Raw genomic sequence first — 12,992 nt, 5'->3', positions numbered from 1 at the left:
TTGACTCCAAAAAAAAGTTGTTATAATAAAAATTAAGTGGATATTAAATCCAGCATTATATTTGGTGGATTTAAGTGGTTAGTATTAAGTGGATTGAATATCCACTTAATGTTTATAAATTTGCATCACCGAAGTGAAGCCTTTTGGCTCTTTATTTTAGTAAAAAGTTGTTATAATAATTTTCCTTTAAATTGGTATGTTCTATTGCAGTGTTTCTCAACCTGTGGTCTGCAATGATGGGACAGGGCGTCTGCAGGCAGACTTAAATTAAATAATAAATATATAGTTTTTAATTATCCAAACAACAGAAATTAAAATTGAATAAGTAAATAAAATTATTGAAATAAAATAGATACTTTAAAAAATCAACGAATAGCAGCAGAATGTTCATTCTATGAACATTCTGCCGCTACAATAATTTATAGTGGCAGAAAGAGGGGGTGAAGTGAACAACAATATGGTTTTATTGCTTCCACCTTCCTTTGCTGTTTTGTCGGATTTGAAGTAAACATGTGTTATCCACATTTCAACCTTGTTGTTTCTTAATTTTTATTATTGAAGGTTTACCTTCTTCAACCAAGGCTCAGAATATCTTCAGAAGTGCTAAGTGACACTTCGCCAAAGTGTGTCATAAGTTAAACCCCAGTATTTATATTTTTTTTGGAAACATTTTTTAATAATGGAAAAGTGGCTTAGAACTAGGACTTTGGAAAGAAAAGCAAATGAAACAGGTGATGCTAACCCTAACTTTCATACATGTGTTGTAACGGCAAGTAAATCTGATACTATTAAAGTAGAAGAAACAAGTAGTTGCAGTTCAAAAAAAAAATACAGTAGGAAATATAACAGTTCGTATTCAGGTTTGTTTGGCGTGGAGATGAAAGTGAACAGAAACCTCAATGTGTTTTGTGTTATGAAGTGTTGTCGAATGGGTGCATGAAACCTGTGAAACTCAGACATTTAGAAACTAAACATTGTAATGTGAAAAATAAGCCAACTGAATATTTTTAGCTACGCTTAGGGACATTAAATCATGGGAAAGATATATTTTGGACCATGGGTTCAATTAATAGCAAGACACTGGAAGCATCCTTTCTCTTAAGTTTGCACATAGCAAAAACAGGAAAAACCTCATTCTACCAGGAAAAATTTACTACTTCCGGTTATAAGAGATGTGGTAAAAACAATGTTTGGTAACAAGTTACCAAAAGATGCTGATTTGATTCCTCATTCAAATGACACTGCCGGTCGCAGAATTAATGATATGGCAGGTGACATAGAATCTCAGTTGATCAAAAGAGTTAAGAAGAGCCCTTATTATGCATTACAAATAGACAAGACTATTGATGTTACAAATGAAGCGCAGTTAATATACTATATAAGTAGTATATTAACTGTGTATCATAACAACATTCATGACGATATTCTATTTTTAGAACTTTGTTATCAAAACAAATGGCGAAGAAATATTTCACACTCACATTAATTACATAATACATTTTTCCCACTTTCTGTAAAGTGGGAAACATGTATGGGCTTCTGTTCAGATGGAGCTCGTGCCCTTACAGGCAGGCATAGTGGGGATGCTTCTAAGGTGAAGGAAGTAGCTCTGGATGTGAATTGGATACATTGTTTCATACATAAGGAAGCGTTAGCCTACAAAGGAATGCCACCAGAATTTAAAACTGTGCTACACAACGCTGTAAAGCAAGCTAATTGTATTAAGTCTCGACCGCTAAATAACAGGTTATTTTCAGTACTCTGCGATGAAATGGGTAGTGAATATATACAACTTTTGCTTCATTCTGAAATTCGCTCGCTTTCCAGAGGCAAAGTACCAACAAGGTTATTTCAATTAAGGCACAAATTTTTATTGTTTGTAAATGAACATAATTCTGATTTTGCATCACTCCTTGTTGACGAAGCATGGTTATCAACGCACTATCCTATCTTTCAGACATTTTTTCGAAATTAAATGAACTAAATCTCTCCCTTCAGGGAAATTCTTTAATTTTTCTTGGTGCCTACAACAAAATAAAGGCATTCGAGAAAAAATTGGTGATATGGATTAGTTATGTAAAGACAGAAGATTTGCACCTTTTCCAACATTGGAATCCTTTTTAGTGGAAAATTATATTTTTGTTGTTTCTGAGTTTCTGGAAAGGATTTGTGAAAACCCCAAACTCTGAAACAGAATTTTGAAACATATTTTCCAAATAACTTTTATAAGAAATTTCTGTGTGTTCACGATCCATTTCAGGCTTACAGTCACAAGAACGACCTTTCGTTTTCGAAAAAATAATAGTTAATTGAGCTTTCAAGTGACAGTGGGCTTAAAATGCAATTCCGTAATCTTGTTTTGACTCAACTATGAATCTCGCGTTCAGTGAAAAGTGAATTTCCCGAATTATCTGAAGAAGCATTGAAAATCGTCATACAGTTTTCTACAATCTGTCTTTGTGAAAAAGGATTTTCATCACTCCTTCAAATAAAAACAAAATACAGAAATTGTCTTAGTGTGTGTGCCAATCTACGACTGAAGTTGACCAATATTTAGCCAGGTATCCAGCAACTCTGCAAGGGCCGAGAACCTCAACCATCTCATTAAAAGTAAGTAGTAACATAATTAGATCATATTATTTATATGTTTAATAAAAATTAAAACTTTGTTAAATAATGATACACTTTTAACGTTTATTCCAATTTAATAATTGATGAGGTCGCCCGCTACAATTGATGAGGATCATTAATTGATGAAGTTCCTTCAAGGAACCATAAATCAGGTTCCTTCAAGGGGTTGTGGGGCCAACAAGACTCGACAGAGTCAGAAGCTCTGCAATTCGGGAACCCTCAATATTCAACCACTGCTTCTCCGTGTTGAGAGATCACAGTTACGTTGGTACGGGTACCTGGTCAGAATGCCACAAGAGAGGGTCTCTCCCAGCAGGCCAAATACTCGCTGGATAGATTATATCCAAAACCTTGGGTGGACACATTTGGGAGTCCCACCAGAATACCTGAGCTTGGTGGTGGAGGATCGTGACCATTGGAAGTTTCTCTTGCAGCTGCTACTCCCACAATCCAATTAGGAAAGGTGGGCCTTGAAGATGAATAAAATGAATGTTTCCATATGTATTCAAAACATGCTTTTAGATTTCTTATGTTATAAATAGCACAGGTTTTCCCAAATGTTGGTAATCCCCACATAGTTTTTTTTTTTTTTAATTACATAACTTAGTGGTCCATAGAATTGTTTTAGGCATTTTACTGGTCCTTGGGCTTAGAAAGGTTGAGAAACGCTGTTCTATTGTATTCAACTAGTATTACTTACAGAAACAACGTAAGATCACTGTTTAGAATATACGTCAAATGTAGGATGCAGGTATTACAGAAGGATTGCCATTTTATTCTTTCAGGACCACAGTAATAGCTCATTACCACCCTACAGTTTTATTATTATTATTATGGTTTTATAAGTTGTGGTTCCTTTTGAAGAAACTTCAAAATACTGAGAGTGAAACTTGAGACATGACTTTCTTGTAGTTAAAAAATTCAAAATCTTCTTCAATAAATGCATTATAAAACATACTGAAGATAGTTAAGTATATTATTATAAATGATATACAGTAATTCCCTGCTTTATGTTTCACTTTATGATGATCCACTCACATAATGCTGCATTTCACTTATACAGTGGTTTTACATGATGCTGTGAATCAACCGATGCACAGTTTGTGGAATCAGTTTACAGCATCCCTGATTGATTTATCTCTATGTTTCTGTTTCACTGTGAATTATAAACTGTTTTAACAATTATTTTATTGTTAATAATTGCAGATAAAAATCATTTTATCAGCTAAGATTAAAATTATTAAATTCAATGACGACAATGTATTGAATACAGGCTAAACTCACCTCATGCTGCTATTGTTACAACCAATAAAAACAAAGTTCTTAGTGAAATAAAAAATTATGTATCCCCTTATAATTTTTTAGTTTCAAAAATTATTCTAAATTTTTTGTTGGCATAAGTGATGTAAATAAATGCTTTAGTCAGTTTTGCACATATAAGACTGCACAAAAAATGTTATTAAAACATTACATTCATCAACAATCAAAAAAAAGAAAAGGCAGTGATTTCCTATACAATAAAATTCATTGGATGATGGTGGTTTGGAACCTAATATGTCATATGACCAGGATACGTATATAATCTAATTAAACTATTACTCATGTTTCACCATATATGTATAACTACTACTAGTGGTTATGGTCACAGTGCTAAATTTTGTTTAGTGAACCAACAATTTCTTTTTCTTAAATTTTGTTTCCGTGCACAGAAAATATGTCAATCTTTCTTCCATTTTCACCAATTCTGTCCATATTTACACTTGCTATTTTAAAATTGATATATTGAAGAAAAAATGAAAGAGTTTGAGAACAGGAACCAAACCCAGAGAGAGCATGTGGTGAGGTAGTCTGCAAAGATAGAAAAATCAGAACTCCATGGTGGACACAGGAAGTTAAAGAGACAGTGAAGGAAAAGAAGAAAGCGTCAAAAGTTCCTGGCAAATAAGTCAGCTTTTGCTCTTAGAAAATACAGAGACAAATGTAAGAAAGCGAAACATTGTATAACACTAGCTAAACAAAGGTCATGGGAGGACTTTGGCAATAACATAGAAAATAAATATCAAGAAAGTGGTAAGATATTCTAGAGGTTGTTGAAGAAGCTTAGAAATGGAGGAAAGAGTGCTGTAAAAGGAGTTAGAGATGATAAAGGTGACATGAAAATGGGAGAAAAAGATATCTGTGAAGTATGAAGTAATTACTTCGAAAAATTGCTAAATGAAACAGGCAGTGATAGCACAGTGGTAAAAAACACTGACCAGACATGCAATCAGGAATACATATCCATACTTGAAGTAGAAAAAGCCATCAAAGGCTTGAAATGTGGAAAGGCAGCAGGAGTAGATGATATTTGACTAGAAATGCTAAAATATGGTGGTATAAGAATCTTACAGTGGCTGCACTGCATAGTTCAGAAAGCCTGGACAGAGGGACGAATTCACAATGATTGAAGTAGAGCTCTAATAGTACCCGTATATAAAAAGAGAAATAAAACTGAATGTCAGAATTACAGAGGTATTTCCCTACTGAGTGTTCCTGGCAGTTCAGAAGAATTGTGGAAGAAAAGCTTGGTGAAGAACAAGCTGGATCCAGGCCAAATAGAGGCTGTTAGGATCAGGTCTTCACTTTACGACAAATAGTTGAGAAAGCATGGGAATATAACAAAAATCTGTATTTAAGTTTTGTCGATCTGGAAAAGGCACATGACAAGGTGCCAAGAGAGAGAGAAGCTATTCAATACTCTACAGTTATATGGTGTCAATGGGGCATTATATCAAGCAATACTTAGTCTTTATTTGAGTTGTAAGTCAGCAGTAAGAATTGAAGGAAGTACAGGAAGATTGTTTAATGTTAAATCTGGTGTGAGACAAGGATGTACATTATCCTTTCTGTTATTCATTATCTATATGGATCACATTATGAAGGAAAGTGGTATTAAACCTGATATACCACTTTACCTATTATTGCTGTTATACTGTTATTGCTGACCTCCATACCATATCTTAATAGATATGGTATGGAGGTCAGCAATAACAAGACAAAGACAATGAATATAGGCAGAAGCACTGAAAATGTCAACTGCATTGTGAATGGAGAACCTGTGAAACAAGTAAAACATTTCCTCTACTTAGGCACGATTTTTAGTGAAGATGGTAAATTAAATATGGAAATAGACAACAAAATCAACAAAGCTGGTATGATAGGAAGTCAACTGAATAAATTTATATGGAATAAGAGAAAAATTAGTCGGAATACTAAATTAGTTGTATACAAGACGGTGTTCAAACCAGTTTTAACTTATGGATCTAAGAGCTGGGTCAGAAGAAAACCACTTGACCAAAGACCAGAGACCGCAGATATGAGAGTCCTGAGAAAGATTAGAGGCATGAACAGATGGCATCAATGGCAATATCATATTAAAAACAAGGATATCAGAAAAGAACTTGACATTGTCAGCATACAGGAATGTGTTAGCAGAGCTAATCTCAGGTTGTATGGTCACTTAAACAGAATGGGCAAGGAAAGATCAGCAAAACAAGTGCTCTCTGCCAGGTTGGCAGGAAAACAATCCAGAGGAAGACCAAGATATAGGTGGATTGATACAGTACAAAGTGCCTTAGACAATAGAAATATAAGATCTGATAATGTTGGAGTCTTGACAAGTAACAGACTGATTTGGAGGAAAATTGTAGATAAGAAGTTAGTAATGATGTAAATTTTTCATGTAGTACTATCATATCCTGTACACCCCTTGAGGGTACATGTCAGGAATTTGATGATGATATATGTATATATATATATATATATATATTTTTTATATATTATATATATATATATATTATATATATTTTATATTATTAGAATTTTATATATATATATATATATATATATATAAAATACAGATTAAAATGTTTATTATTATTATTTAGATCTAAAGCATGGAAGCAGGCAAGCACATACCTATTTTAAAGGAGATAAAAGCCAACTAACCAACCAACCAAAAAAAATGGAAAGTTATCAAATTGATTGACTTCTCCACTGCCTAAGGTCCACCAATTAATCAGCAACCACCAATATGGTTGCTGCCAATCTAGATCCATGACTGACCTCTTAGCCTACATCACCTACAGTGATGTAGGCTAAGAGTACTATGGAAAGGTTAGGTTCAAAAAAACATATGCTGTCACTCTTAACATTTCCAGAGCCTCTGATTGTGTTTGGCATCAAGAACTGCTAGGCATCCACTTTACGGAGAAAGTTATCAAGTTGACCATTGTTCACCCTCTTTCTTCTACACATAAACAACCTACTCTCAATCACCAATTAATCCTATCCTCAGCTCTGTTGATAATAGTACTCCATTCATCTTACTCTTTCAACGAAGCATGTAGCACTCACACACACTCCAAGCTTAAAGATCACCTACAGCCAATGCCTGAAATGCTGATCTTCATACCATAGTTCAATGGGACAAAGATAACCTGGTCACCTTCAATGAGAACAAAATATAATTTTCCTTTTCTTTCGCAAAAGGGGCTTCAGCTTACATTCCCTTACCCTTATCTCTCTCTCTCTCTCAAATGACATTTACCTCTGCCCTCTCCTGGCACAAACACAACACATCAATACCTTCTTCCACCTCTAAAAGTCTAGACTTCAACTCAAGATGCGTGTTTCATCAACTTAGCTACTTTCTCTATACAAATCCGGCCATCCTTAGAGAAAGTAGCTGAGTTGATGAAACACGCATCTTGAGAACGGGAGTTGGATAGTTACTGACTTGTTTTTAACAGGTTTAACAAAGAGTAGAGGAATGAAGGCTGCCTGCAGAAGGGACAGAGCTGAAACAGTCTGTTCATGTGTTTGGGGTTGTTCTGGTACACCTGAAACCTTCCTAAAAATTCTCCATGGTCTCCAGAGGAAGGAAGGTCAGCTGACAGATGATCCTATCTTCACACTCATTTCAATTCCTATCTCACAGACTGTTTCAGCTCTGTCCCTTCTGCAGGCATCTCCATGAATATTTCCATGCTCTGGTGAAATGGCAGCCTTCATTCCTCTACTCTTTGTTAAACCTGTTAAAAACAAGTCAGTAACTGTCCAACTCCTGTTTCAATGCTTTTGAAAACACACCTGAATGAATGAACTTCCACATTTATTCTATCTACTTTAGTCTTCTGGAATAGTCTTCTTTATGAAATGTGTGTATGTGAGCCAACAACTACAACCTCCAACTCTTCAAGAAAAGGGTCAAGAGATTTTTTCTTTCTCTATCCTCATCTGCGCCCCCACCCCACAAACAGCACTGATATGAAAATGGTTCTCTCTCTCTCATGTATGAAATAAATATAAGAAAAAATGATAATTATAGATGCTCTTAGAACTTCACTTTAATTCATTTATTATTATATATACAATGACAAAACTATTTTAGCATTATTATTTTCTCTCTTTTTAATGTTGTTTGTGAACTCTGCCATTCAACAGTCTTACTACTGATACTCAAAAGAAAGCTCAAATTCAAATTACTTTAATAATTTTCTTTATTATTATTATTTGCAATGCTTTCTGTTTAAAATAATTTCTATGGTACAATAAATATCCATTAAATATTTTCATAGGATTGCATATATTTTGTACATATTAAAAATTATTGACATTTATTAATTGTGTTTAAAACTAATTATGTTTAGAACTATAATCTTATACTCAAATTTTCAAATATTCGAAATCAAAATTAATCGCAATACAATTGTTTCAAGCTATAGCGTGTTTTTTTATAGTATTATGCCTGTAAACCATATATGTTCTTAAGACCAGAAGAGAAACTGGAAGCGTTCCTTCAGCAAAAAAAGATCTTCCAGTGTCTATATTAACTCATAGCCTTTGCATAACTATATAAAATAATATTAATGGAAGTAAAATGAATCATATATAAATATATGTAAAAAAAAATATTATATACCTAAAAATCCCTTTTTTGCCAATTGAAGAGCAAAGTTTCTAGTGATTTTCTCGAGCTCAAACTCGCTGAATTCTTTTGGATTTATTTTCAGACCTGCTTTAGCACCACCAAAAGGGCAATCAACAACTGCACATTTAAAAGTCATTAATGCAGAGAGTGCTTTCACTTCATCAAGGCTAACATCTGTACTGAATCTTATACCTAAAGAGACAAAAATATTCATTAAACAAGTAGTAATAAAGCTTTCACTTCAGTTAAGTTTATAACATTGGACGTTTTGTGATAGCTGATTTTGATCTGGTAATGGTAGTGAGTAATTATCTTTTCACAATTAATACAGACTGTTAATAATTATCATCTATTTTATTAACAATAATTTTTATTTTTATTAAGTACCTCTATAGCACAATTGGAAGAATGATGGCACATGGTGTCATTTGACTGGAAAATAGTTGAGTTTGATTCTTGTCATGATGATAGTAATCTTTATATGGGCTTTGTTAATTGAAGATGAGTTAGCCAATCCGATATGAAGGAAGACGAGATTTTCTCCTGAAAACTCGGGTTTTTCATACACTACAAACTGCATACAGGCATCTCGGCATTAAAAACATGCACAATTTACAGACATTATATATTTATAAAATTAAAATTTAACTGACTAGAACCCAAGAAAGTATAACAAAAAACTTTAATAAATCACGACTAGTTTCATTGGTGTTCCGACTTCTTCAGGTGAGTAAGAAATAACATAAGACTTATAAAAATAACAAGGTAAAAAACATGAACTTTCCAGCTTAATAAAAAGAAGCAGAATAGTAACAGTCATATTTGAATAGGTGACCGCATGCTACTGTTGGCATGAGTTGAATGTGTGTGACAGTTAATTTTAGAGTGCCAGTATTGGATTACTGCGCTGGGAATCAGGCAAATTGTAGCTTAGATTGTTGTTCAAGTGTGAAGAGTCCAGAACTATTTCTTTTGATTCTATAATTCATCTTTCAAATTCATCCTTGCATATATAAAAAACCAAAACACAACCAACTGCATTTTCCTGGTGTTTATAAAGTTATGTGCGACTGTGGTCGACCTTATTTTGGCCAGACAGATAAATCTATTTCACTTCGTCTTGAGGAACATACACGTGACATCTCCTACAGTAGAACACAAGCGAGTGCCCTTTCCAGTCATGTTCTCTTCTCCACAAATTCTAACCTCGAAGAACGGCCACACCAAGTTGATTGGGACCGCACAACCAATTTATATATCTGCAAAGATGAATTTGAAAGACGTATTATAGAATCAAAAGAAATAGTTCTGGACCCTTCACACTTGAACAACAATCTAAGATACAATTTGCCTAATTCCCATAGCGCAGTAATCCAATACTGGCACTCTAAAATTAGCTGTCACACACACATTCAACTCATGGCAACAGTAGCACGCGGTCACCTATTCAAATATGACTGTTACTATTCTGCTTCTTTTTATTAAGCTGGAAAGTCCATGTATTCTACCTTGTTATTTTTATAAGTCATGTTATTTCTTACTCACCTGAAGAAGTTGGAACACCGATGAAACTAGTCATCATGATTTATTAAAGTTTTTTTGTTATACTTTCTCGGGTTCTAGTCAGTTAAATTTTAATTTTATAAATGTATACATCCCGAGTCAATCCTAATTACAACAATATATATATATATATATATATATATATATATATATATATATATATATATATATATATATATATATATATATATATATATACACATACACATACACACACACACACAAGTGGGCAGTAGATGGGAGTAGTATTATGTAGTTTGAATGGTTAAGTAAAGGAGATGGTAGGGTTTAGTGGAGTAGTGTAACTTCCCACGATGAGTCCTTGGACTTCTCAGAGGTGTGATGTAATAATAATAATAAATATAGATGAGGTAAACGGGATAAGATATTTCATACAGTGTTACTACATGGAATGTTAAGGAAAACAACTGCTAGTCGAAAGGTCATTCATTGTGAAAATGTGAGAAGACAAGCTGGAAGAAGAAGAAAAAAAAAAAAGAGCAATTTCTTACTTCAAGGAAGGTGCAACAGTAATTTCCTGGAATACAACATTATATTATATAATATAATGATAAAAAAAGCAATGTTTTTGAACATATTAGGGAATTATTACTTCACATATCAATTGTACAATCATCTTCACACCAGATGGTGAAGGTGATTGTTTTTTTTTTTTTTTTTGGTGTGTGTGTGGGAGGGGAGGACATCAATATGTTTATGTGTAAGAACTATTGCAGAAGTAGTGTCTGTTAATGAATGTACTTATTTCAGTTTTCTTCCAAACTACTCAGAATCTAAAACAAGAAGGCAGCTGCTTCATCTATTAATTAAACATGCCAAGAAATTATATTCTTGGTTTCATCCTTTGTCCAAGTGTAAACAAACAAAGTTTGCACGTGAGTAACTTCATGACTGGGCAACTTGTATATAGAAGCTAATGATTTCACATCAATTGCCTTAGTATTCCATAATGAAAAGCACATATCCTTATGGACATGTACAGGGTGTTCGGGATAAATTTGACATATTTATAATTAATTATATTTTTCCGTAAGTTACATGTATTAACACACACTTCTCTTCATTTAAAAGTTTGGACCCTTCTTCATTCATATACAAGATGTCAGAAAGGATGGATAGCTGGAACCCACCTGAATCATGGAAGAGAATAACTTGTATCATGATGATTCGTGCCCGCCATCAAAATAAGGATATTACAACTGCTGCCCAATGCTCCCTGAATACAGTAAAAACAATCAGGCATGAACTAGAGACTTGCAATGGTGACTACGAGGATGTAGCAAGAAGAAAGATCCCTAGCAGACGATCTGATTGCGTTCGTACAGCAGAATTCCTCGCAAATCTGCAGGAACAGGTGTTGAAGAACCCTGGCATTGGAATTCGGGCTTTGTTCGTGGAGTTGCTAACTGTAGTCAAGCCCTGGATAACAAGGGTAGCCAATGGTAGGCCGTATGTATGGCAGCAGGATTCGGCCCCTTGCCACACCTCTGGGAAAAGTCAAAAATGGTTGTCTGAAAATTTCTACGACTTCACCAGTCCAAATGTTTGGCCTCCAAACTCCCAAGACCTTAACCCCATGGATTATTTTGTATGGGGCGCAGTTGAAAAAGACACCAATCGCACTTCCAGTAATACAAAAGCCCAGTCAATGGATAAAATTAAAACAGTTTTTGCGGCCCTTCCCAGGGAGACTGTAGCATCAGCTTGTTTGAGGTTCCGAAGCAGAATTGAAGCTGTGATCGATGCTAATGGTGGTTATTTTGAGTAAATCTTGTTGATAGTATTGTAATTAACTCTGCCTGTAATGTTTTTTTGTCAATTCATTAAATTTAATAGATACAAAGAAGATTTTCTTTTTCCTTACGAAACTGTCAAATTTATCCCGAACACCCTGTATAATGCAATGCATTATAGGAAAGGCCACTAGCCAGGCCAGTTTTGATCTTTATTGATATCTCATCAGTGTAGGCCTGAATGCATAAGTCATATTTCCATATACAAGTAGTCAAAAAGTGTCACACCTTATTACTAGAATACTCTGGATTAGATACAGATGTTGAGTTTTTTCATTTCATTATACTATAAATTAAAGATGCCATGAAATTATATTCTTGGTTTCATCCTTTATCCAAGTGCAAGCAAACCTTTGCTTCTATATTCATTATTCTCTATATTATTATTATTATGGGCAACTCCAGGGAGTTCTTAGACTCATCGAGGAAGGCCCTAAACATCATGTCCACACAACTATATGACATCCTCACAGTATCTATCATACCTTGCCTTGAACTCACTCACTGTCATAGTGTCGTGACATTCTATTTTCATGTTATGTTCTAAATCTGCCATCTTGGTTCAAGTCACTCTTATCAATATAACAACTAATTGCAAATTGATCACCGATCCAAAAGTAGGGAAATTTATAATTATACTGCGCCACCCTATTTTTAGATTAGTCTATAGAAAATAGTAGGATCAATTCTTAATTAAGTTAGCAGTCTCCTCATTTATTTAGGCCGAATTATTTACTATTCCACTTGGGGTTCCTGCAAGATTCGAATATTTATGAACGGTGCAATAAAAAGGAATTCAGGCAAACACAATATTTAGATTAACAAAAAAAACATTTAATATATGATATATATAACAAATACAAGAATTCTGCTTTAAAATGAAACAATACAATTAACTTAATACATCTTGCTAAGTCACTCATGCCAATTCAATGTTCTAAACTTTCACATACAATTCACAGCTTCAAAATCACAAGCTTTCTTAACTCAAGTTAATAAAACGAAATTTCTTA

At 34.0% G+C, this 12,992-nt stretch overlaps 1 protein-coding gene across 1 annotated transcript in view; it reads right to left on the bottom strand.

Annotated features, from left to right (window-relative positions):
• LOC150104573 (glutamate dehydrogenase, mitochondrial-like) overlaps nt 1–12,992 on the bottom strand; it is a 326,505-nt gene that overhangs the window by 286,827 nt on the left and 26,686 nt on the right. Inside the window, exon 2 of the mRNA XM_090395204.1 lies at nt 8,594–8,794. Coding sequence (XP_090251330.1) covers nt 8,594–8,794 — 201 coding nt within the window. The remainder of the gene's footprint in view (nt 1–8,593; nt 8,795–12,992) is intronic.

This window comes from Typopeltis vanoorti, chromosome 7, assembly GCF_054136105.1.
Source record: "Typopeltis vanoorti isolate ZY-2024b chromosome 7, IOZ_Tvanoo_1.0, whole genome shotgun sequence".
NCBI lineage: Eukaryota > Metazoa > Arthropoda > Arachnida > Uropygi > Thelyphonidae > Typopeltis > Typopeltis vanoorti.
Note: the sequence above shows the minus strand (reverse complement) of the source record. Positions and strands in the feature narration are given on the sequence as shown.